This window comes from Polypterus senegalus, chromosome 6 (genome assembly GCF_016835505.1).
Source record: "Polypterus senegalus isolate Bchr_013 chromosome 6, ASM1683550v1, whole genome shotgun sequence".
In the NCBI taxonomy this organism is placed as follows: domain Eukaryota; kingdom Metazoa; phylum Chordata; class Cladistia; order Polypteriformes; family Polypteridae; genus Polypterus; species Polypterus senegalus.
The window spans coordinates 66148571-66176448 of record NC_053159.1 but is presented as its reverse complement, the minus strand read 5'-3'; the positions used below and the strand labels follow the sequence as shown (position 1 = coordinate 66176448).

The window sequence follows — 27878 nt, the reverse complement described above, 5'->3', positions numbered from 1 at the left end:
GGAGCTGGCATAAATGGAGCTTTGTGATCACTGTGTTGCAGACACAACACTTTGAGCACTTCAGACACGTCTCCAGGTGGCTGGAGTCCATCTGTTTGGGTGGGTGGTTGCCAGCAAGCCTCACAGGGCTGGTGGAGAGTGGGCATATGAGTTGCTTCTGAGGCAGAGAGGGACAGGCAAAAGAGTGCTGCAGCTTGGAGATGCCACCACAAGGTACTCAGTAAGTGCTGTCTGTGTCTGTGAACGCTGATCTTGGAGCTTGTTTTTTACCAGCTTCTCAAGTAGTCCTGCTCCTTCGGGCAGTTGAGAAAGTGTATGAGATATACTATATATGTGTTTGTGGTTAGTAAGATAGTGGTGTGTTTTGTGATGATTTTGGTTACAAAACAGGTCCCACTACAGGAAAAAAGTTGGGAAAACAATGATATAAACAATAGTATGAGGCAAATTTTTATGGCAGGTTTAGTGAAATAACTCAATTTAATCAGAACGTAATTGAGAAATTTTCAGGCCTGAAGGAAAGGAGGGAAAAATTTATGTTCAAGGAAGTGTAGGTATCCTGATCATAAAGGCACAATATGATTTAGGTTGGACTTGTCCTGTGAGTACAGTACAAGACAGGTTGTTGTGGGGGGTGATTTATGTTTTAAGATGTGGGGGTCTGTGGATCTTATAGTGTGAATCTGTGCCCAGGTGAGGTAAGCCTGGCAGACCGGCAGTAATTGTAGAATAAAATTAGGGTGGGAATGACTCTGTGGGTGGTGTGAATGCAAGACTTCCTCTGAAAATTCAAAGGATTAGTGATTGTATGATATGGATTTATGGAATACAGTGGAAATGGTCAAGGACTGGGCAGAATAAAATTTGTATTGGAGTTATGCTATTGATGCGTTATAGGACAGAAGGAAGGGCACGTTACTGGAGGATTACAGAGGTGGAGGTGCAGACATTATAGTGCTGGTTTTGGCAGAATTTGGAACTGGGCAAACTGGCAGAAGACTGGTCAATTTAGAGACAGATATAGTATAAAATTTGGATGGCAGGTGCACTTGTTTCTTTCCATATCTATAGGGCAAATTATGGGAAGAATAAGGGGACGGTGGATGTCACAGACTGAGTTTTTAAACTAATATTGGCTAAATGTTTAGATGATCAGTTTATTTCTTATCAAGAAATTATACATGTGTAGGTGTTTGCTGGAAAAAAACCCGATTTATTTTGGACTGGTATTCTGCTTCACTGCCTATCAGCCTAGGCACTTAACACCTTTTTTCACAGTGATTTTATCTGAATTTCCTTTGCTCTGAGTCTCCTGCATGTAAAATTACCTTTTTTTCAAAAGGCCATTGATGAAAATAACGCCTGGTTTATGATAAAGCTCAAAATATGTTTTAGTATGTAGATCATTCACTGCTTAGTTGTGTTATATTGTTTCCATTTGGACACATCATTTTTTTCAGCATGCCCTCAGTGACCTTGCAGATGATTATGATGATGATGACTGTAGGGTTACTGACAGCTGCACTCTGCTTTTGTTGTTTATGTCTCTTAAACTGTTCGGACTGCTGCACCAGAGTGTGCATGTTAGGGGGAATTTGGATTTTATTAGTTGTGCTGTTTTTGTTTTTTTGATATACTGCTTTTCCCAATAGCCTCACCCTTTTTCAGCAAGCAGCTTTCTTGTCGTTTGGCACAGACTTAACTTGGCTGCCATAAGCACACCTTGATTTACAGTAGTGCTGTAGTAAAAGATGAATTATAAGTGCACCTCAGATAATGTCAAGTGCTCATTCTTCAAGCCTTTCTGATTCAATCTTGTGGCATTCCCTTCCTGTTCATGTACTGACCTCTACCTTTTATTGATTACATCTCCTTTGGTCCCCATTGTCTGTCTCCTATATGGCATACACATATCAAACTGTGCTGCAGTTAGTTATCAATGTCAACTTCATTCTGCATAATTATGTGAAGCGCAGCCTATGGCATCTCATAGATGTTATAATCAGAGGAAAAAAAATCTATGGAGGTGAACAGTCAACTGTCTGCTTCCAAATAACCCAACAATTTATTAGACTTTATTTGTTACTGTACATTATTTAGCAGATGCAAATGCTGTGTCAATATACACCCTAGTTCCTTTTCAGAACTTACCTTCTGTATGGTAATGTCACCTACTTTGTGTATGTAATTAATGTTCATTTCATTTGCATGTAGCACTTTGCATGTCACTGCATTAAATGGTGTATTCCAGTCTTTTTGTTTACATTTTAGACAATTGGCGAAGCATTTCCGAACTTTTCTGCTGCCTTTCAAGTTTTTGCTATCCCTCAAGTTTTCTTCTTAGGTTTGCTTATGCCATCTTTAAATCATATGAAGTAAAATGCTCAGAATTTAAGTATAAGGATGTTCACATTTATCATGACCAAAATACCTATGCCATAGTTCTTAACCCTAATGCTTACAAAGGGTTACACTGAGTGTTACTTATGGGACATGATGACAGAAGGGCTACTGATCCCTGAGGTTAGGGTGTCCATAGTGACAAACTGAACCAGCTTGTGCATTCTCTGACGCATTGACCTTGTTTGATTTATATTTCTCTTATATGCTGCTCATGGAATTGTATTACCTTAAACATTTCCACCTAAACCTTTTCTAAAGATAAGACAGTTAACTACTCCTATGCTTTTGTCATTTTAATCCCAGTTAGTCATAACATTCCCTCTAGTATTCTTGCTTTTGGCAAGGGTGCAAAAGAGCCTGGGCAGCTCTTTTGGCTTGGCACTGTGTGTGTGTGCTCCCAACTGCCCACTGAATCAGTAAATGAAGACTCATTTGCAAGTTAGATGAATCCTTTGAATGTATTATTGATGCAAACAAATTAGGCTGCAGGCCCCAGATGAGAGCTAATGAATCTGTGTATGCTGCAGCTCAGCTGCCCAGCTTTGCCAGCTCTCAAGACTGATGCCCGCTTTCTTGCCCTTTAATTATTTCTTGGGTAATTCTGTTTTGTAAAAGCTACCATCTATTAGCACTCTCAGACAGGAAAAAAAAACATGGTGCTGTCTGTTTGAGAGTTTTATGGCATAGGGTGATGATGCTCACAATTTGCGCAGCCAATTATGAGAGCACTGCCTGATTTTGTGTGGCATATTCACATACTGTAAATCCATAATCATACTGTTACATCTTGAATAGCTAACGGAGAGAAAGGCTTTCCTTGGCTTTGAAGACCTCCGTGGAATGGTAGGCCAAAGAATTCAACTGGCATCTGAAATGTACCCACTTTAATATTGTTAAACAAAATTATACCTCAAGTGCTAAACAAGGAGTGTTGAGATTTGCAGGCGAACAGTCCAGTGTGCTGCAGGTGTTGGTACAGAAAGTAGGAAAAGATGCTGAATCTGTAAAATCAGGAAAACATTCATGTGTTAAAAACTTTATACCTTCATAATTAACATAAACAAAATACTGTATTACAGTTCCCTTAACAGTTCCACATAGACTCCTGGGTACATTTTCCAGAATAACAGCATTGATTTTGAGAAATTGTTAAGATTTATAACACAGAGAGTACATTCCCTGTATGTAATTTATGGCTTTATTAATTTATTTAGAGATTAAGAGATGCCTTCAATCAAATGTTTGTCGTCTCCTTCAAGGCAGGTGTGTTGTCTACATGATGGAGTGTACATCTTGCCGGTGTGTTTAAAGTACATTTAATCTCATGGAATTGTACACAGAGAACTTTTGGAACCTCTGGAGACAGCTAGCTCCTCAGCAGATATTCCTATCAGCCCAGCAGCCAAAAACCAATTTAAGAAGCATTGTCTCTCACCACATAGTCTCTCTTACATTTTCATCTCCCTGACCTTGCTTGTGTTTCAAACACAATTCTCTGACACAGGCCGATAAGATCAATTGACCTCTCGAAACTGGACCCATACAGATGCTTGTGTAAGCTGACTGTCATCCAGAGATGTTTCCTGCCTTCGGCCAGTCCTACTGGAATTGGCTCTGTTAGGTCAGTCTAAGAATGGGTAAGTTGTGCTCTTCAAAGCAGAGGAAAATGGAAGCTATGAAAGAATTTAAAGTCAAGTATGGAATATGTACTTTTAAGAGGAACAATGTTTTCGCCTAAGAAATGGCAAAATCATGCCGAGAGTAGTTGTAATGGCCTCCCCTGGAAGCTCGGAAGGCCAGGAAAATGATAAGGTGCCATTTGCTGTTCTGTATGATGAAGAGAAAAAAGGCTTAAGTCCACCATATAGAGGAATAACAATAACAGGTTATAAGAGTATGTGATGTGTTCGTCGCAGAGGTGACAAGATCAGCCTTTCTACAGTGCATGGAAGGTCAGGCCAGGATAGTAGAGCTATGAAAGAAGATGGGGTCAAGCCATAAAAAAAGGCTATTAGTGAAGTGCGATCTGTCGTCCTAAAAGAAAACAGGGTCATCCTGAGGGGACATGTAATCAGTTGTTCTGAGTTTTGATGAGGTCAGGACATAAGGAAATGCAATGTGTTGTTCTCAGTGGTGACAATGTCATGCTGAGAAAGAAGATGAGGTCAGGCAATGAGGAGATATGATGTGCTCTCTGGAGTGATGATAAGGTCACAATGATAGAAAATGTATATGTTCAACTGACAACTGTCAAAGTCAAGCCTGAATAATTACGTGGTCAGGCTGTGAGGACTTGTGATGTGCCTTCCTCAGAGGCAACAGGGTCAAGCTATGAGAGAGTGCAATCTGCCCTCCTAAGATGTGATCAGGTCAGCTTATGAGGAACTGTGATGCATTCTCTTCAGCGACTACAAGGTCAGACTATGCAAGAATGTGTGATGCACTCTCAATAAAGACAAACGACCCATTTCTAGAAGAAACTACCTGATTCAGACCATGATATGCTTTAAAGATGAATGTACACATTTTCAAGTGATTTTAGCCCCTTCATTTTGTTTTGCTACTTTTCAGCTAATCAAGTTTTTCTTGGTCTCATCAATGTAGGTAGCTTTGCTTAAAGACTCAGTGGATATGCTCCTATAATTCCAAAGATATTTTAGAAACAGCATGAATTTGGAAAATTTTGTAACAATATTTTTCACACTTACATATTTAAGCAATTAAAAAATATTTCTGAAACAGTATATTTTCTATGCACCCCACTACAGCATTACATCAAAAAATAAATCCCCTGTACGCCATCAGCTTGTACATTCTGGTATTTCTTTGGCTTCTTCGCACAGTTGCTCCTAGTTGTGGTTCACTTTGTTGTGCAAAGTGTAATATAATGGTAGATTTATTACGCTGTGTTTGTATTCTGCTTTCCTTCTGTTATTATTCTATTACTAGAAGACAAGAGAACATTACATTTGTATAGTATTCTTCTCATTACTCAAAGTGTTTTACATAGAGAGTGGGGAGCCACTGCAGCCACCAACAATGTGCAGCATCCACGTGCATGTTGCGACGGCAGCCATTTTGCACCAGTATACTCACCGCAAATCAGATATATGGAATTGGATGAATGAGATAATTAACCAATTAGGGACTGAGGACGATTAGGGGGCCAGAATTACCAGGCCGCGGTGGACATTTTTTTGGTTGTGGCATTGTTAATAACAACAACAACATTTATTTATATAGCACATTTTGATACAAATAATGTATCTCAAAGTGCTTTACATGATGAAAAAAGAGGAAAAAAAAGACAAAGTAAGAATTAAAATAAGAGAACACTAACATAAAATAAAAGTAAGGTCTGATGGCCAGGGAGGACAGAAAAAACAAAAAAAAAACTCCAGACGGCTGGAGATAAAATAAAATCTGCAGGGGTTCCAGGCCATGAGACCGCCCAGCCCTCTAGGCATTCTACCTAACATAAATGACCAGTCCTCATTGTATTCAGCGTTCTCATGGAAGGACTTGATGATGACGGTCACGTGGACTTCTGGCCTTTAATCCATCAATATAGGTAATAGTAAATAGTAACGAGATCATTCATAGTATACACCATGCAACTGCAGACTTACTCTTCAGTCTAGCATAGAAATTGTTTATGTATTTTGTCTCCATATCAAGGTATTATGTTTTGAAGAAGTAAATATTTGTTTCTTTATAACCAGCTCCAGTTGTAATTTGATGCAGACCCAGGCAGTATAGCCATTAAAATGACATGTCTATTATTAAGTCAAGTCACATTGTACCTGTGCCACAAAGCTGGTCAAAAGCTGCTCAGCACCTGTGGCTACCAGTCAAGCATGTCTTTTCAAGGTAAAGTAGCATGTTTCTGGTAGTGGCAAAGGCAAAAATGCAAATACTGATATCACAACTGTATGAGAAGCAAGAGTCAATCCGTTTTTTAATATCCATTACTATTTTTTTTTTTTTTTTTTTTTGAATAGCACCCCTTCCTGGGTACAGAATTAGAGCACTGTAACACGTTTACAACTATGACACAAATTACATCAAGTACCTAAATAAGGAGATTTCAATTGATGAGCTTTATTGAGCTAAGTGGCCTGTTATCGTTAAATTTGTTCTAATCAACACATTAATTAGGTTAATCAAGGGTGTAAAACAGAGCAAATTAAATTGTATTTAATATAGCAATCATAGCAATACATTGATTAACATAATTGTGAAAAGGCCAGTTGACAATGGAGGAGAGGAAAACAAAAGCTCCAATAAACAGCATTCCTGGAAAATAGAATCCTCTTGGAGTCAGTAATAAGTAAGATACAAAGTCACAGTTCTGGGTTCCTAATCCCCTTGGGAGCATTCTGGAGTATTATATAAGTACATGCTGGGCAGAGTAATAAGCAGGTTGGCTCATTTCACCCTGGGATTCCAGTAATTCTGCTGTCTTTTTTGTAATACCACAGTGTCACTGAGTGCCACAGCAGGATGCAGAGAAGGGAAACATTAGAGTGGTAGGTCAGTTACAGTTCATAATAATTTTTACACTTACATTTTTGTGACTAGCAACAGAATTGCAATGTGAGCAGTTAATCAGTTTATGATAGACTAAACACATTAAACACATTCCACCTTACTTGATGTGGTGAGGTTTCTTATATTGAGCAAAACCAGTAATTGGAATACCAGATGTCCTAAACAAAATAGTTTGCTTTTCTTCATTTTTATTATGAGAGTCTTTGCTTTTATTGAAATGTAAAGTACAGGCAGGTAATTCCTGCAATGTGACAAAAATAAAATGTTGACTGACAACATTGTTATTTAACTTATGTTTATGCTGGCATGGGGAAACCAAAAGGCGCCATATACATAAAGTGATGTAGTCAACAAAGCATCACAAACAATAAGCAAAATTAATTTTTAAAGAAAGAAAATGTGTAAAAATTATCCAAAAGGAGAAAAAAATAATTATAATCCGTAGACTATGCTGACACCTGATCCTGACTGAGGGAGACATGTGTTGCTTAATCCTATAAATAAAGTGAGGGTTTTATTTATTTTAAGCTCTGGCTATGAAATGCTGACAAACCTTTACTTTGTCACTCTAGTATATTCACAATTTGATGCAGTAAATTTCCATTTTTGATACTTACGTGTCTGTGCTAACGCACAAACATCAGTTGGTATAGTTACACTGTACATTATTTGACTTCTTTTGAATGAACCAGTTTGACATTACTTCATACCACATTCATGTGTTGCTGACTGAGCATATGTCTAGCATTATGCATCAATTTTCCTCTTATTCTCTATGTGCAATTGTGCTGACTTTTATTTATAACATGGAGCAATTTAAAAAGAAATATTTTATTAAATGTATTACTCAGTAAGTATCACATGAATATCAGGGGTGAGAAAAATACAAAAAAATGTACTATAGTAGAAGCATTCGAAATAGAAGATCTTTGCAGATGAGAGGGTGTTGTTTTCTGTGGTGTGAGAGTTAACTAAGAAATACATTTTGCTCCTATAAACTTGTGTTGTGGTTGCCACAAAGGAACCGTGCTGGAATTTTTAAAGCATTTTTTCCCATTAGAAGGGTTTTTGATTTTTTTTAATCTGCACAGAGTAAAAGCAGCTGGGTGTTTGAGTGTGTGTTTAGAAAAGTTCTTGTTACATGTACTTGTCTTGTTATTTGTATTCCAGCTAGCGTCAGTGAGGCAGGGCAGTAAAGCAGCTACGATACCGGCATTTCTAAGTAAATAACTGTCGTCGAGATTCCTTAGTAGGGAAAAAGAGGCCGTGGCTGACTTCAGAGCAGTAAAGGTCTGTGTTCATTACTGCAAAGGTGAGACACCAGATCAGGTTCAAGCGGCTGGCTGTACAAGCAGACAAAGACAGTAAGAAATTAACTAGAAACAGATATTCACTAAGCAAGTTTTTCTAGATTGAACAGTTATTAGCAGTCAGGAAAGTAGAGCAGTTTAGAGAGCAACATCATTAGGGTTCATTAATATGAAGGAGTACAAAAAGTGCAAGTGGAGAGTTTTTAAGTAAGGAACAAGTAAGCACCAAGTTAGGAGAAGAGAGAGAAAAAAGTAAAGTTAACCTCATTGAAGAACAAAGAGCAGGCAGTTGAGAGGGAGAACGTTATAGGAACTTAAGGGGCCAGATGATGTATAATAACTAGCAGTTCTTTAATCAAATTTCTATGGCTTGTTTATTTAGTTTTATCATTTAATTTAAAAAAAAAAAAAAAACTTCAGGCAGTTTTAGTAATCCTAATTCAAATTTTACTAATGTAGCCAGTGCAATGCATGTCCTGTTAGATGTTGGACATTTTAGAGGATGGCTTGGAGGAGTTAGACTTTTATGAGGGCTACATCTGCAAGAGATGCCTGCTGATCCAGCACCACGATCTCAGGGTTGCTGAACTGGAGGAGGAGTTGGCTGCCCGCGTTGTAGTAGAGAATTGCCAGACCTAGCCCAGATGTTCTTTAGAGAGAGTTAAAGTGAACCCCTAAGGTGGTTCAGGAGGAGATTCCAGACCAAACAAGTAGAGATAGGTGGGTCACAGTCATTAGGTGTAAGGTAAAGGGTGCACTCTGTCAGGGGGGGCATCAACCCCAGAAATGGAAGTTTCAAACCGTTTTTAGGTCCTTGCATAGCTGGACGATGTTTCTGAAGATTCTGAGGTGGTTGGTAGGGACGAGGATTCTCAAATGGCAACCTCAAAACCAGTTCCCAGAAAGAGAGAGGTAGTGATAGTTTTGGACTCAATCATTAAGGGGATTGAAGCACAGGTTTGCTCCAGAGATGGGAAATCTGACACAGTGTGTTGCCTTCCAGGTGCACAGGTGGGAGACCTCCCTGGAAGGGTGGATAGGCTCTTGGCCAGAGTGTGGGTGGATCCAGTTGTCATTGTCCATGTTGGAACAAATGACATACATAAGGGTAGTTTCTCAGTTCTGCAATCTAAATTTAAATAATTAGGTGCCAGGCTATGGAGTAGAATTGACAAGGTAGTCTTCTCTGAAGTTCTGCCTGTGCCATGTGCCAGTCCCGGTAAAAGACAGGAAGACTTATTGTGTGGCTCAAATCTTGGTGCAGGATAGAAGGGTATGGATTTATGGGGAATTGGGACTCCTTTTGAAACATATGGGACCTGTTCCACCCCAATGGGTTGCATCTGAACCAGAGGGGCACCAATGTACTGGGGAGGTATATGAGTAGGTTAGTCAAGGATTGTTTAAACTAGGGAATCAGGGCAGGGAGTTTAGGACAGGCCAGGCTTAGCACTGTACACAGAGGAACAAACAATAGTGTAAAAATGAACATTCATAGTAATGTAAATTCTAACCTAACATTTAAATTTAAAAGTAAAATGAGTAACCATTAAAAATAGCTTGGCTTAATGCTAGAAGTATCAAAATTAAAATTTGTAGTTGTATGAAGAGGATCATATTTTTGATATTATAATATTTAGTAATATTAAATAGGCAAGTTTACAGGGGGATATTATAGTCATAGGGGACTTTAACTACCTGAATATTAACTGAGATAACCTTGCAGGAGTTTTTAGACATAATCAGTGATCGTTTTTTAACACAGTATGTTAAAGCACCAATGTGGAGTGAAGTCTGTTAGGATTTAGTATTTTGTAATAATCAGGATAAAATTGAGGGTGTAGAGCTGATTGAACTACTAGGGCCAAGTGAACATAATAGAACATAGTTCTTAATGTTCCAAGACACCACGGAGGCAAAGACTAAAGCTGCTAAGTTTAACTTTTGTAGGTCAAATTTTGAGCAGATGTGGGAAAATCTAAGGAAGATAAACTGGGAAAAGCTTTAAATGTGGAGACAGTTAAGGAACAGTGGAACAGGTTTAAAAACATTTTACATGTAATGCAGTACATAATGCAAGTACATACCTAAGTTTGGAATTAAAAAAAAAACTCTGCAGTGGGTTCATAAAGAGTTAAAAATGAAACTGCACAGGAAAAAAAACAGCTGTATAAGGTGTAAAAGACTAATAACTCCAATGTGAATCATAGGGCATATGAGAACATGAGGGCAACCATTAAGAAGGATAAAAGACAGTTAGAGAGGAATATAGCAGATAAGGCGAAAGATGACCTAAACAGATTCTTTTAGTATTTTAGTAGTAAAAGGACAGTCAAGGAGGAGGTGAAGTGCATCAGGAATAGTAAAGGAGAATTAAAAAGTACAGACAGTGAAATAGCAGAAGCTCTAAATGCGCATTTTTCTGAGGTTTTCATGGCGGGTGCGGCAATAGTGCATGCTCCCAACCTCCTCCTCTTCCTTCTCACAAGTGAGGAAATAGATAACCTCCCATCGGTAAATGGGACTAATAAGGAGGTAATGAGTGATTTAGAAATTGTAGAGGGAGAAGTACTGCTTAGATTAAATAGGCTGAAATCAAACAAATCTCCAGGAATAGATACATTTACCCTCGAGTTCGTACAGGGGCAAGCAAATACAAATATATACACATATTATCCTGTTATATAAAGAGGGTGACTGTGCAGATCCAAGCAACTACAGGCCAGTAAGCTTAATGTGCATCACAGGAAAAGTAATGGAAGGAATTATTAAGAATAAGATTGAGCAACACATGGCAAGTGTAGGAGTATTTCTGAGTAGTCAGCATGGGTTCAGAAGAGGAAGGTAAATTTTTAATAACATGCTGGAATTCTATGAGGAAGCAACAAAAGAGTATGATCAAAGTGGAGCATACGATATTATTTATCTTGACTTTCAGAAAACATTTGATGAGGTGCCACATGAGAGATTGGGCATCAAACTAAAAGAAGTGGAAGTTCAGGGTGATGTTTTTAGATGGGTGCAGAATTGGCTCAGACACAGGAAGCACTGGGTGATGGTGTGAGGAACGTTATCAGAATTGGCCGATGTTAAGAGTGGTGTTCCACAGGGGTCAGTGCTAGGGCTGCTGCTATTTTTAAGATATATAAATGATTTAGAAAGGAATATACAGTAAGTAACAAGCTTGTTGAGTTTGCAGATGATACCAAGATAGGTGGTTTGGCAGATAATCTGTTAAATCATTACAGAGGGAATTGGACAGCAGATCTGACTGGGCAGATTTGTGGCTGATGAAGTTTAATATTAGTAAATGTAAAGTATTACACATAGGAAGTAAAAATGTTAGCTTGGAATACACAATGGGAGGTCTAAAAATTGAAAGTACACCTTATGAGAAGGATTTAAGAGTTGTAGCGGACTCAACACTATCAACTGCTAAACAGTGTTCAAAAGTTATTAAGAAGGCAAACCGAATATTAGGTTATATAGCACGATATGTAGAGTGCAAGACCAAGGAGGTTCTTCTCAAGCTTTATGATATGCCGGTGATGCCTCATCTGGAGTACTGTGTGCAGATTTGTTCTCCAGGCTACAAAAATGACACAGCAGTGCTAGAAAGGGTCCAGGGAAGAGCAACTAGGCTGATTCCATAACTATAAGGGATGAATTATAAGGAAAGATTAAAAGAGCTGAGCCTTTTCAGTTTAAGCAAATAATATTAAGAGGAGACATGATAGAATAAAATATCCAAGTCACTGAATATTCCTTGGAGTCCAGTTAAATCAATAAGAAATGGATAGAGTATGGCATAGCTATAAATCTTCCTAGGTCAGGCAGTCCAAAAAAAACATTGCGTGATCATGCAAGAAGAAGACTGGTAAGGGAGGCCACCAAGAGACCTATGAGAACACTGAAGGAATTGCTCGGTTTGGAGAGACTATGCAAACACCAACCATGACCCGGTTTCTTCATCAGTCACAGTTTTATGGGAGAGTGGCAAAAAGAAAACCATTGTTAAAAAAGGCACATGACATCTTAGCAAAAGTTTGTCAGAAAGCAAACGGTAGATTCTAAAGTCAGCTGGAAGAAGATTTTATGGAATGATGAGACCAAAATTTACATTTTTGGACATCAAACTAAGTGGCATGTTTGGTGTAAGCCAAAACACTTCACATTATCAAAAACACACCATCCCACCATGAAGTATAGTGGTGGCAGTATCATGTTATGGGAGTACTTCTCTGCAGCAGGCCTTGGAAGGCTTGTGGTGGCAGAGGGAAAAATAAATGCAGCAAAATACAGGGAAACCCTGGAGAAAAACCTGATGCAGCTCTAATGAAACCTGCACCTTACGTGAAGATGTTTTCCATCAAGACAAGAACTACAAGCACAAAGCCAAACCTACTCATGAATGGCTTACAAACAGCAATATTAATGTCCTGGAGTCGTCGAATCAGAGTTCTGATGTCAATCTAATTAGGAATTTGTGGCTGAACTTGGAAAAAGCTGTTGCCTCATGATCCCCATGCAACCTGACAGAGACTTAGCAGTTTTACAAAGAACAACAGAAGGAGCACTGCCCGGATACGTAAAGCTGAGAGAGACCTGTGCACACAGACTCAAGGCTGTGATGGTTGCTAAAGGTGCATCTACTAAATACTGTTTTGAAGGGTGTGAATACTTATCTGTTATTTTAAGTTTTATATTGTTAAGTAATTCAGACTGCTTTACTGAAATCTGTTTTCACTTTGACATTAAAGAGTTTTTTTTTCTGTTGATCAATATCACAGAAGCCAAATTTAAATCCTTTGGGACTGAATATTGTATAATAATGAAATGTGAAAATGTCCTAGGGGGTAAATACTTTTTATAGGTACTGTATACTATAATATGCACCAAATTGTAGAGTTTCCCTTATTTATTTCCAGATTTTATCACTTTAGGATATGAAGGAACGTCTCTTGGCTGCTGTTTCATGATGATACACCTGAAAGGGTCCAGGATGAATTAGACTAAAGATCTAATGTGTGCCGTTTGATGCAAAAGGGTGCATACCGAGCAAAACAAAACCAAACTAAGAGTTCCTTCAAAAACTGGTTTAGACTACAATACTTAGTTACTGAGAAGTACCATTTTGAAAGTATTCAGCACTTTTTGATTTAGCATGTCTTGCGTGATAAAAATGAAAAGTCAGTTGCTGCCCTGTTTACTTGTAGACAGACTTTGTGCCCAGTTTATGTTTATCCTGTGTGACATATGTTCAGGGACCTTGCCCCACCGGAATGCCAGGAGAAGGGAAGGACCAGGAGAAGGGCAGTATCTTCCCTGGAACACAAGAGGGGGACCTCCCTGGATTGCATGGAGGCCCAGGAACAGAGCTTGGAAGCTCATCCCTGTTGGGGCTAGGAGGCGCTCAGATAATTAGGGAGCCCTGGACAGCAACACTTCCGCCACACCAGGAAGTGCTGCTGGAAGAAGATCAGGAAGCACCTGGAGCACATCCGGGTGAAGTATAAAAGAGGCCACCTCACTCCATTCAGGGAGCCAGAGTCGGGTGAAAGAGGACAGAGCTTGCGAGTGAGGAGTTGGAGGCAGCAGAAGAAAGATCGAAAGAGAGCATTACTGTTGCTATTTTGTGCACTGTGGTGTTGGATTGTAAATAAATGTGTGTTTTTGGGACATCTGGAGTCCGTGTTTGTCTGTATCCGGGTTCAAGGTTCACACCTGCTTCTCATACTCTTTCTTTAAGCATTATTGTGATCAGACGAATAAACAGACATCCTTCATTTTTTTATTTTCTGCAATAGCAAATATCATCACAAGAATGAATACATTGCTTGCATATATTGTTTGAATTTGGTAAAAAGGCACCTAATGTTTTGCAAATGATAAAGGCAGGAATTGAACTGGCATCCTCATGGTTCAGATTCCATTTCCTTATGAACTGCTGTGCTATACTCCTTACTGAAATGTCACATATTTGTTGTCATGGCAATAGTGGAAGATGGAGACTTTCAGAGTCTATACCAAGCCAAGCCATTCCATAATTTAGTACCTGATATGGCTGAATACATGAAACCTGAGAGAGACACTTTAATAGAACAGGCCTGGGTGTTGGCTAAATTGTCTTTCCTTAAAGTGACTGCTGAAGGCCGTGTTCCAGGCAGATGTCTCTGCTGCAGTGTCACAGTCATGAGGAGGTGTTGTCCTTCACAGACCGTGACCTCCTTTGAGTGATTTACTTATCTTTTTACATTTGGTGGCAGCCGCCAGTCCTGCTTATCAAAATCCAACTTCAGTGAGATCAGCAATCAGTAACCTCTCTGAGACTAACCAATTCCCTCTAGTAAAGTAACTAGTGAGCTGTAATACAAAAACATTCCTGCTAAAGCACAGCTTTTAGTGTTGAACCCAGGCATGTGAAAGAAGTATGGTTCAGGTCTCGAAGTGCAATGAGAGGTCGCACAGTTGATCAAACGGCAGTAGATTTATTAATCGGTCACACTCCTCAGTGTCAAACGTATGTAATCTTTTATTCAGCCATTTATGCTTGCACATGATTACGTTATACATGATCACTCCTTCATGTGTTTGTATTTTTTCATTTGTTGGAACATCTTTTAGGTTCTTATTTGTATTGCCTGCATTTAAAACAATGTGCATATTTAGTTTATTTTACAAAAGTACAGATTGCAGGAAAATGTTTCTGAAACATTTGTAAGCAGTCACACTTTTCTTCATAATTGCAATAATTTTGAGGTCAGAATCTCACAGTCTCCCATAAAAATAGTAACACCTGTGCACATGCAGATGCTGGCATGCTCCCTGGCAGTCTGCTTTACTCACTGGAGTTATTTTAAGCTCAGTGTGTCCTCCATATTTTTAAATTATAGATTGCACTTCTCAAGCACTCCAGCATCAGCCTAGCATTGACATAGATGCACATTCAAAAGGCAGCAGACTGTATAAAAAGACCTGCCGCGTTTTTCCTCCGCCATCTCCTCCTCCTCCTTCACTTCAGACTATGTGACAAAGTTTAAGGACACAAGACCACGTGTAATAGCATTGAGTGGGGTCCATGAGATGTGACGGTGTCATTTTCTGTCGATAATACAGTACATCTTTGTGAAATAACGGTGTCTTTTTACACCGGGAAATCGGGCAGACCATTGAGCTGTGACAACTTTGGGCTGGGACAGCAGCAAATTTGTGAAGTGTGACAGTGCCAGACAGTACTATAAAAGCAGCAGACCTGTGAAGAGCGGCAACAACAGTCTCATTAGTGAAGAATGCTGCATGGCCATGACATGTCATCATCTTAGGATATACTTTGAATGTAACAGACCTCATAGGTGTGATATCAGTAATGTTTGTAGACTTCAGATCCCGTAAATTCCAAAAGGGACTCTGCTGTGTTGGGCCCTTAACCTTGCTTTGAATATTGAGAAAAGCGCTATATAAATGCAAAGAATTGTTAATATTATTATTACAGGTGACATGGGTAGCATTAGTATTGCTCATGCAGCAGATATATTGGGGGTGCTGATGTCAGTCTGTAGCGGGAATAGAGCAAACCAGTGAAGAGTGATGCTGACAGTTAACCTGAATGGTGAGGTGTGACAATGGATAATCTGTACTGGGAATATAGCACACTAATGAGGTTTGACAGTGCTAGTCTGTCCTGGGAATGATAAAGACCAGAAAGATGGCTGCAAGTGTTAAAGCATATTTAGGCAGCAACATACAACACAGTGCTCACATAGACACTAACCGACACACACTCACAAAACCTTACAGTATGTCTTTGATCTTTGAACCTTTCCAGTAAATCAGTGCCCTTCCCTGAAGAAGACAATCCAGACTATATTTGAGCGGGATGACCCCAGATAATATCAATGTACACTGGGAAGACAGAAGGCTTGTAAGGTGTGACAACAGCAGCCTCTATGCAGAGAATACAGCAGACCTGTGTCAGTCTGAATTGGGAATGTGGTACACTTTATCGGATTTGGCAGTGTCAGCCTCTGTCTTGGGCATACAGATGTGGCATTCTCATTCTCTACTTGTAATGCAGCACGCCAGTGTAATGTAATAACAGCAGGCTCTGCTGGGAATATAGCAGAACTGCGATATGTGGTAATGTCAATGTATACTGGCTTCTGAATCATGAAAGCATCAGACTGTATGCTGTGAACACTGCAAAACCTCTGAGGCCTAACAACAGCAGTATACATGCTGGGAGTGAAGAAGACCTGTGATGTGTGACAGTGACAGTCTCTTTATTAGGGATGCAACAGGGTAATGAACGATGAAAGTGACAGTCTGAATGGGAACACGTGAAACGTTTGAATGTGATGGTGTTTCCAGCGGTACTATGTTCTGGCCATAGATGTGTATAAGGGCAGTTGTTACCCTGTAAACCATGTACGCAACACAATGTGTCAGTACCATTTGGTGTAATGCAAATGTCATAGGCTTAGTAGCAGTCACTACCCTTGGAGTTCTTTTGCAGGCCAATTAAATACAACTCTGTTCATTTATGCAGTTGACCTATGAATTGTTCAGATCTTTGCCCTGTTTCTTGCATGTCCATGACATAATAGTAATGTTAGTCTTTGCCTGCCAGACTAGTGTGGCAATGTGCTGTAAATTTGAATACAGTGGGCATGGAAAATCTAACACTGTATGAATGAATGAGGAATGTGGCCTCCATATACATTTTTGGGTGTTTGTTGTAGGAGTTGTATTCCTCACAAGATGTGCAGTTGAAAGCACAGCAGCGGCAACACATAAGCTGTTGCATCTCCTAGTGCTTTATCTCCAAATTACCTTTTGCCTGTGGTGTTGTATTTGGATGAACTCCATGGGCATGAGGCGTTTTGCAGGCAAAACAGTCTGATTGCCAGTGAAGTGTTATTTGCAGCCTCAGACCCTTCGGAAGACCTGTTAAATAAGTTCACTCAAAATTCAGGGTGCCACAACAGTTTTTTCTTCTTGTAAAATGCCCATTGGCAGAGACTGGGATATTTAAGCTTTTAAGTTTAAAGATTTTGCTAGGTAGTATTTTGCACACTAGGTCTAAAGCCTTCTATAAAAGGAACAAAAAAAACGTCATTTAGTAGGGTAGTAGGGAACTGATGGTTCAATTTAATATGTTAACCATATCTTTCTATTATATAAAAAAAATATTAGGACGAGACGAGACTTTTTCAGAGAGATAATTTTACGTCCCACGAGATGAGACTTTGTGCCAAGAGATGAATTGAAAACCTAACAGGTCCAAGCGGGGGTGGAAATAAAAGACAAACAGTAGAAGAAGAAAAATGAAAGTACTACAATTTGAAAGTCTCAAAAAACTGATAGTAAAGATCACATTAGTGGTAACAAATGGAAATTATTACTCTGTGAAATAACGGAACAACGAAAAGAGATCGAATATATGGACATAGGTGATATGAGAGAGCTACTACAAGTTTAATTTCAAAGAAACTACAATTCGGTCAGGTTTATATTTATGATCACGGAGAACCAGTGCAACATAGAATTGAAAGAGTTAAACAATCGGACTTATTAGAAATTATACAGCCAATAATGGAAACAAATCCATATGTCCAAAAGTATCGCACTTTACACAAACTTTATCTGAAAAACACGAACAAAGAAGTTTTCTTGGATTTCTATATGAATCCGAAAGATCACGGTCGCATATATAACAAACCAATATGTGATGAATTGTCAGCGATAATAATTTATGACGACAGAGATATCAAAGACAGAGTTGATATTTGTATTTATCCAAAAGCACAGCACGATTTGTCACAAGTGGCAGATCCGGGAAATGACTAGCGTGTAGGGCCCGTGTGGGGGTTGGCAAGCAGGGGGCAGAGCCCCCAGTACTAAAATATTTTGAACTTAACATTGTCTTATTCAACTAATTGTTCTCTTGGAGACGTTTGATTGAGTTGGAGAGATTTGTTGTGGGAATGAAATAAAATTGGAAAATGGCCTTTTATAGACAGAATATTTTTCTAAAGTAAGTTTTAGTAAATCCCACAAGTGGAGCTTTCCATGAGAGGAAATTTCCACAAGAATGCCACTGAACACCAAAGGTCTCATTTAAAAAGTGATCATGTATTCATTTTCAAAAATATTTGGTCTTATAATAACATGAATTGATTTTATAGTGTAAGGAAATCCCACATCAGCTTCTCAGGATGACATGAACAAAATTAAACTTCGGGGCATTGGATAAAATTTTATCTTAAATGTTGTCTCATTGTCTTGATAGAGTCGGCTGCAGGAGCTTACGCCTTACAAGAGATCAAACAACATCAAGCCTTTTTACCCTGCTATGCACCTAAAACGCATTTACAGTTGAATAAAAAAGTAATAAATAAAGAGAGAACAGAGGGAAACTGGTCAGGTACATGGATAAGAGAAAAGGTGGCCTCTATTAAAGTAGCTCTATCAGTAAAATGCCTCAAGGCTTTGTTAGAAGCCATCCGTGTGGGCGCAAAACGTGTTGCCAAGATACAGCTGATCATAAACAGCACGCATGTCAAGAATACCTCTTATCAACAGGAAGTGAGATGAAGGTGCTGGACAGAATGCAATGACCCTTGCATTCATCTTCAGGTATATCAACTTCTTTCATCCTCTGTTTATGGGTATTCTCTTTCATTCATTTGTCTTTTTTCTATTTATTCAGTTATTCGGCCTTTCAATTACTCTTGGAGCAAAAATATTTCATCTATCTGTCTGTCTGTCTTGGATATTTTCTGTTATTAATCTTTTTGTCTTTCTGTAAATGTATGTACTTTTTGGGCTTTGTAAATATTTCAGTAAGTTTGACTTGGATGAAATAGATCTGAGAATATTAGGTCCTGTTCTATTATAAATATATCTCAGGAATGAAGCTTCTTGATCATCTCTGTTTAGCCTTGTCTCCCACTCTTGTGATCTTGCTGTCAGGTCCTACCTATAGAGCACTTCATCTGTCTTCTGCCATGCCGCTTCTCCTAGGCGCCTTCTTCACCAGTCTTTACATAGCACTTTCTATCATACCCAGCTATGGACTACTTTCTTGTTCACACAAAATTAAATACATTCAAGAGAAGCTCTGCTAGTAGTAACATTTTGAGCACATTCTGGTTTTCTGCCAGCTATTCCGTTTCATTCAAAAAGACATCTTCCTCATGTCCAGGGCTCCCTGGCTGGCACATCCACATCTGCTTACATTACGTGCCTCATTACAGTTGCTGTACAAGGGAAGAGAAGGAATGAGAAATCCACTTGGGCTCTGGCAGCCATCCAGAAGATCTCTCCAGTGATATCCTTTTCCACCTCCAGCTCTTTTGCCTGTTTTGTACCTACTGTGCATGACGGAAATTGCGGCAAGTCTTGTAAGTGTTGTTGCCAAGGTTTTGTGTGTATTCCTGGCTCATGATATTTGGGGTGATGTACACACTTTCGCTTCAGCCTGACCTTGCTGCTTCATTTTTCATGAGCACAGGCCATAAGATTAATGGAGGCAGCTGAGCAGCAGTGCAGGGAGGCAGGAAACTGATTGATGGACCACTTAGCTGTGATGAAGCTGCGATGAAGCTGCAAACAACAGTCAAACAGATGTTACTATTGCATTGTCAGTGCGTGAGAATCTATGTGTGTGTGTGTGAATTGTGTGCATATGCAAGGTAGCTTGTGTTGACACTGTCATTTATTGAGGGGACATACCTGCACATCATGGTGATAGTTGTGGGTAGGTGGGTATAAGGGGCAGCATACATTAAATGACTTCTTACCACTTGTATCCATGTGCAATGAATATGCCACAGTTTGCTGAGTGATTATACCAAATGGGGTCCCTTCATTATATGTAAATGCCACATATATATGTGTAAGGTGTCTCCTTGCCACTTATTTGTTGGTTTAGACTTAATCTGAGTCCAGATTATGTTTTTGTTTTATCACATTTTAACAGTGCCTTCAGAATTAATTTTACATTTACTAAAATAAAAAATGGATTTAATCAAATTTATTTTAGCTGATAAAGATAGCTCAGCATTTAGCCGTACATGTAAGTCCATCATTTTCACACCTAGTGTATGTACCTAGAGGTTGGCACAGTGAATAGCACTTCTGCCTTAAAGCTCCAGAGTTCTGAGTTCAATCCTTGCACAAACACCATCTTTGTGGCGACTGCCCCAACTCACCACAGCTGCCTGCTTTTTCCTGCCACATCCCAAAGATGTACATGTGAGATATGCAACGACAAAGAGTTTGGTCACTATTGCATAGCCAGGACAGAATCCATATTGTTTATTCTGGATGTGAGAAGCTATGGTCTGATGCTGTCTCCATTCTAGCATCTTTCCCAAAAGGCTGAGGAGTGTAATCACTTGGTAACTTAAACATGCCCCTCTTTTTAGAAAGCAGGACCTCTCCCGGGTGCCAGTCTTGAAGCATTTTTCAGCAATTTTTCTATTACCCTTTCATAGTTCCAGTACTTCCAAAATTTCTGTCCAAATGTCCTCCACCCTTTGCCCTTTCTGTTTTGGAGCTTGCTAACTGCTATAGTGTCCCAAGTCACATTTCTGAACTTAATTTTAGCCAATTCTATCAACACTGCCCTGCAAAAGAAGGTTACTTCAAAGTGAGGACTGAGGATATTCTATGTTAGCTCAATGCTTCTTTACTTGTACAGCCTGGGTGATGTCCCACCTACCTTTCCAGGCCATAATCCAACAGCTCCAACACACAGACTTTCACTTTGTCCACTGCTTCAGCTACTTTCCTCTTGGGCTGCCAGGACCTTTAATATTGCATGGAAGGTCTCTTTTTAAATAAACTGTTTCCATTACTTTTGGTGTTCATCAACGTGAGCTAGGATTGCTCCCATTAAAGACACTGACAATGACTAAAATTGAGATAGATCTCATATCCATGTCCTACTCAAATATACAGGAGAAGCATTTCCATAGGAAAGGTTTGAAACTATCTCAAGAAGTGGCACCCACTAGCCTTTCCTGTTATATTCCACAGGCTGCCTATCTACTTTTTCAAGGTCTCTGTTCATCTGAGTCAGCTCACCACAAAATGGGCATAAGATGACAGCTCAGCGCCTCTCTTTTCCTCAATGTCCACAGCATACTATAATAACTATATAACCTCTGATCAGATGGTATATCTACAAATTCAATCACTGACCTTTTGGTACCCGACAGCTGATTACCAACTTTCTGTTCGCACATGTTGTTTGTTATAGACAGTTCACCACTAGCACAGAATTTCACCAACAATTCTTTGCTTTTATTTGAATCAGGCTGCCCATTCCTTCCAGTCATACTCATGAATCTCCATTATTCTCCATGTGAGCACTGCATTTTCCCAGCAGAGCTACAGGGTCAGCAGGCTGTACCCCTGCAAATCCACTGGGAGGTGCTGTAGCAGCTGTGTGACAGGTGTAAGTGAGATAGATTCTATCACATTATTAAAAAATCTTTTCACAGCATAACTACTCTGCTGAACAAAAAACACAAATCCAATACATGTGCTAAGAATAAAAAATGGTGGACTGGATTTGACAAATTGTTTTGAATGACAGATTACCATGTGTGAGATCAATGCAGTTATTTACTCCTAGTAAGTACTAGTGAAGAACAGTATGGTGGTGCAGTGCCTAGTGCTGCTGTATTACAGAACCAGCGCCCTAGGTTTGAATCATGTCCAGTCATTCTTCTTTTCAAGTTTGTATGTTCTCCTTCTGTCTACGCAGTTTTTCCCGTGATAGTCCAGTTTTCTGCTCACATATTTAACCTCCTTAGCATCATGCCTATCCTCTAAAAGCAAGCTAAAAACATGTTTTTTTTGCAACAAGAATTTAACAGAATTGTGTAAATACCAAAATGTCAACATAAATACAGTAGAAAAGTTTTGTCTAGTGTCCACTGCTGTATTGATGCAGATTTAGTACACATTCTTTGTGTGACCTGTTTTGAAACAGTCACCAACACACAGCCCAATGTTGCAATCAGGACAGAAGAAGTATGCTTCTTGGAGCACTTTTCTTATGTTATGTTTTGTGTTGCTTGAGCATGAGGAGGTCGAATGACCAGGCCTGATCTATACAATCAGTGGTGACCATTATGTTATTGTAGGCTACCACGGTACAACACTTAGTGAATTCTACATTTCTCCTGATACAGACATTGACAGTTGCTGCATTGTTAACAGTGCTTAGGGAGCTCATGTCTTTCTTGTCCTTCCACTTGACCACAATCATTTTGCCTTCTTTGCCACGCAACTACTTGCACCGTGGTGAGCCTTTCTGTGACCAGATTCACCAGAATTTGATCATACAGTGCCATATGTGCCAGTAGTGATGAGGGAGCCCCATGGAGTTTGTTTCACCAGGAGTTCACCGAAATCGCATAAATGTTTGGGAACTTCGACAAACTCTGCAAAATGCATTGAAGTCAATGGGGAAGGAGGAACTGAACTAGTTTTGAGCAGATTAAATGGTGAAATGGTTTTTTAAGTGTCCCTGAGGGTTAGAGAAGCGTCTGCAAGCTATGCTGGAACGATTGTTCTGGCTATGTGATCTGAGCTGTGGGGCAGCAGCACTAGCCACCTATGGAGGAATGTTTCATAGAAAATAAAACAAATTAATAATTATGCAAATAAATGAAAGTACTGTGAAATGTGATAATCAATTAAAAAGAGCATAAATAAATGTGTCATGAAATATGTTTTTTGTTACTTATTTAATTATTGATTTATTTCATTTTGTCCATTAATTTTTATTTAATTTTGTCTGTAATATTCCTCCACACATAACATGCAATTTGGCGTGAATTTAAAACTGTCGCTCTGAATTGTCAAACCTGAGGTTTTTTTTTTTTTAAACACATGCAGGATGGAAATCCAGCTGGAGTACTGAACAGGTCGTGACGGCAACGTTCTTGTGTGAAAGTTCTATGCATGGCTGCTACAGCTCTTTGATGTCATTCTGTCCTCATGGGGCTTTGAGAAAAAGGGTTTACCTAAGCTGGTCGCATGGCGAATTCCCAGGAAAATATTTGGCAAACACAGTGTATTCGCTGAGGAAAACAATTTACCGAATTTCGACGATACTATGCATCAGTTTTGCTATCTGTATCCGCATCTGATAAACAATTCATATTTGTCCTAACTATTGCTTGATTCAACAAATGGTTCAGTTTCAGTTTGTTCTAAAACTGGCTTTACAGTTTTTTATTTAGACGCCATTGCTGATTCTGATTCTGTAGTGAAAAAAGTGCTGTTTAAATGTAATGAATTATTATTATTGTTATTGTTGTTGTGTGTTTTGGTTGAAAGCCCCACTCCACTCCTGATTATTAATGAAATACAGTGGCAGAATGCAAAAAAAAAAAAAAAAATCATGATTTTTTTCCCAGTATGATGTTTAATTCACATGATGGAAGCAGAATACTGTACAGAGCATTATTCTGGCTTAACAATTTACATCTCATTAAAAAAGAGTACCATTTTTAAATAGAATTCTGAGCTTGAGAGACTCTCAGGGTTAACGCCAATGAGATTAAAGACATGCCCGCTTGGTTAATTAGTAATTTCAAATTGGTTCTGTGTAGGCCTTGTGACCAATGAGGCCTGTTACCAGTACTGTCAGGATAGGCTCTAACTCCCACAATCCTGAAACTGGTTAAGTGGGTTTGTGAATGTTATGTTTGACAGAAGTCTGCTTGTATAAGGGGATTCTCATCAATTGTGTTCATGCAGCCATGCTGTTTGGCCTTATGCAGATGAAGCCTCTGGTTTGCTGGGTCAAATCCCACTGCTCATTCACTATTAATTTCTGAACAAATCTCCTACAAGGAACTACTTACAAAACAGGCATTTCTGTTAAAACTGTGTAGTTTGGCATACGGCTTTTAAAAATAATTTTCTGTGTGTGTGTGTGTGTGTGAGACCAATGCACCACTCTGTGTAAGCAGGTGTCTCACCACACTTGTCTTTATGAGTTTATTCCCAGAAATACAGACAGCAGCTTGTAGCTTTATCGTCTCTGTGTGTCTTACCGTTACAGAATCCAGACATCGTCCTGGTCCACTACCTGAATGTACCTGCTATAGAGGACTGTGGGAAGCCGTGCGGCCCAATCTTATGCTCCATCAACACTGACAAAAAAGAGTGGGCCAAATGGACCAAGGAGGAGCTGATTGGACAACTGAAACCCATGTGTGAGTATCTTTGTCATTTCCAAAAATGCCCTGGTGTTGCTTCAGGCATGTTCTACCAATATGGCTGCAATGTTTTGGGCCATTAGTGTATATTGTATAATTTCTGCTTGTCATATGAGACTCAGTTTGTTTGAAGAAAGGACTTTGCATTTCGGGGTTCTGTTCATCACCTGTAGTGTTTATAATGCATTCAGGTCCCTGGGTCAACATTGTTCATTACTGACCTTCTACCACCAACACTCATTTCTTGTTCTTCACACTGGGATAGAGTTGAATGCCAGATGAAAGCATGAAGTTGAAAAATTGACCTTTCTCTGTTTACCTGTGTGTTTAACAGGCCTTCAGTATTCATGCATGTTAATGTTTTAAGCTCTAGCAATTTACTGTGTTTGTATTATAACTGCAAATTTGTGCAAGTGCTCAGCAAAGAGCATCAAATAAAAATAAATTGAATTTACGCTAATGTTAAGATTAACATGTAAGTTTTAGATCTGATGTATGCCTTCAACAAAGGTAGCTGGAGGTTCTGTCAAACATTTTTGCAAATAAGTACATGCTATAAGATTACTGAAACTGCAACTTTTGCACTGGAATTTGACTATTTCCCAGTTTTAATAACTTAACCTCAGTTATGGAAGAGTCATTTCCTGTCTTTTTTCAGTTTCACTCTCAGCTACTTATATACATTATTTCTCATCATTCATTGAAGCTGCCAGCTTTAGACCAACACAAGCAAACCCACTCCCTCTCTATGTCTTGAATAGTTCAGTGTAGGACAGAGAACACGCAAACCGTCTCCTTCTGCCGTGCTCGCATCAATCAGGGTTCAAGTGAATTGGCCACTTACGCAGGGGACTCATCAGTCTTTTTGCACATTGTCTTCTGTCCACCCTAAACTGGAAGCACCTTAGTCGAGAGGGTTGTTGCTCTACAGAAAGCATTTTATTATTGTTAGGTGAGTCAGCTGGTATCAAAGGGATATCAAGTATGAGTATAAAAGCACACACTGGTATGATTACACTTCTTTTTCTTTTTCAAGGTGCTAAAAATGAGTTGTACACACAACTTGGTTCATTTAAGCAAATTCCCAGCATGCACATAGAAGCCGCTTGCTGGAAAATGTAATTGAGAATGCATAGACACATTCAAATGGGCATGTTGGAAATACAGCTCCTAATGGAGGGAAGTCTCAAATGGGATTAAGACCAAGTGTAGTCTGCAACTTCCATTAGCTGAAATCTGCTGAAAATGTCAAGGATGAATGGTGACACTCTGATGCCATCTGCTGGGCAATACTTGTAAGTGCAGATTTAATGTGAAAGAAGAATACAGTATGCTATAACAGAGGCCAATAAACAATGATAGAAGAAACCCTGCAGAAGCCTAAGCAAATGTCATAAAGTCCCATCACACACTTCAGGGCTAGTCAGTCCAAGGCCACAGTTCACCTCAACAATGAGATCTTAACTAAAGGTGCCAGTTTTATTGCATGATTAGCTCCAGTTTCTTAAAATCATCAAATAAAATTTTAAAAATATATGCAAAAATTTTACTGGAGTAATCCCAAGGATAAACAAAGATGCCAACACAGCTCATTAAAGTAAAAAAAAAAACTATAGAAACAGCACTTAGTAAAGTCAGACACCCAAATCTTAGCGGCTTCAAGTTTTTATTTAGCATGCAAATATTCAGATTATCGTTGTGGGGGTGGTTTAGGAATGAAGGAACTCGCTTTTAGTGTTTTTTTTTTTTAATTGCTTTCAATATTATAGTATTTCAGCTTTTGTATTTCAAACAGCTGGTTACACACAGATTAGAAGAAGCTCTTGTATTGCTGTCCCTCATTTGCATGTCATTACTATAACATCAGCTCCTTTTACTTATTTTGGTAAATTATATTAAAAACAAAAACAAAAATGACTGTTATGACAAACCTGCATCCTCATTTTATTACTGTTTCATAATTGTTGAGTTTATTGAAAGCAATTCTCAGTAGTCTAAAAAAAACATTACAAGAAGCTTAGAGTCATGGCATGCATATAAATGCCATCTGTAATTACACTGCTAAACAGAATAGAGGGATGAATCCCTGTGGGGATCAAGGCTTTGCCATGGGCACCCGTGAGGTATGTTCATGGATGATTTCATGGAACTGAGCAGTGGCTCATAAGCTAAAGCTGGGTATGGGTCAAACCAGTGACCTTTCCATCTTTAATACTGACTTGCTCACCGTCCAGCCCAGTATTACTAACAAGCAGAGCACACGCTGCCACATCACTGCTCATTGCCAAGAGCTGGAATAAAAAGGTACAGTTAGCATCACACTATACCCCTGAATTCATTCATGGTCTGGGCAGCTTGAAAGTTCAGAGCTGTGCTTCTAATTACCATGGCTGTTCTTTGGTTTGACTCCGTGTAGCTCAGTCACAACAGGCTTACTCTGGTGCACTGCAGTGGCTATGCTGGGGTACTATGATCACGGACGACCCTTATGGTGTGGATAGTGTCAGAGGTCTCATTATCTGTTACAGCAAGCATTTTACATCTGCTGTGTTTTTATAAGAACACTGCAGACTTTGTGTTCAAAGTAATGGAGCCACAGATTTTAACAAAAGGAAGTGGAGACCCCAGAGCCATCTAAAAGCAGAGGGCCTAGAGCACTGCATGAAAAAAGAAAACAGGGAGATGCAGGGGACCCAGTATAAATTAGATGAAACCCTGAGAAGATACCCTAACCAATTATGGTCATTAGGTTCACCTGAAAAAATGTGCCCTCAAGCTGTGAGCCCCCAGTTATAACTTTTGTTTTTAAATAGCTCTCTCATGCTGACCATTCCTTCAGTGTGAATCTCTCCCAATCATCACTCCCAGTCTTGCCAGTCCCTCAGTGTACCATCAGTCTCATTTTAGTCTGAGCAGACCCTTCTTTCATACTGGGTGGGTTCCCAGTGCAGCTTGCTAGCGAGTAAAGCGGGCAGCAGGTGTCATGCTGACAGTGTCTCCTCTTTCCTGGCAGTTCACGGGATCAAGTGGACCTGCAGCAATGGGAACAGCAGTGCTGGCTTCTCTGTGGAGCAGCTGGTACAGCAGATCCTCGACAGCCATCAGAGCAAACCGCAGCCCCGGACTCACAACTGCCTTTGCACTGGGAACCTGGGTAAGGGAGGGCCTCTGAGGGGGGAGGTGGGTGTGAGAGAGCTATTGTATTTGAAGACTGGAAAGGGAGCAGGCTGCAGAAGAAAGTCACTGGAATTTCAGTGATTATTTTTCTACAGTGAACTCCTTTACAAGGGGGCAGCATGGCACCACGGAGAGAAATGGATTCAGTCCACAGATCTGGGTCCTCATTAATGAGGGAGTCTAACCCACTTGC

At 39.5% G+C, this 27878-nt stretch overlaps 1 protein-coding gene across 9 annotated transcripts in view; it reads left to right on the top strand.

Moving 5' to 3' along the window:
• Positions 1–27878, top strand: part of LOC120531118 (calmodulin-binding transcription activator 1-like) — a 202265-nt gene that overhangs the window by 99926 nt on the left and 74461 nt on the right. For 8 of the 9 annotated variants that reach the window (XM_039756225.1, XM_039756224.1, XM_039756220.1 and 5 more), the window contains exons 4-5: positions 24352–24505; positions 27522–27662. In XM_039756225.1, coding sequence (XP_039612159.1) covers positions 24352–24505; positions 27522–27662 — 295 coding nt within the window. The remainder of the gene's footprint in view (positions 1–24351; positions 24506–27521; positions 27663–27878) is intronic. The other variant, XM_039756226.1, reaches the window with a different exon arrangement.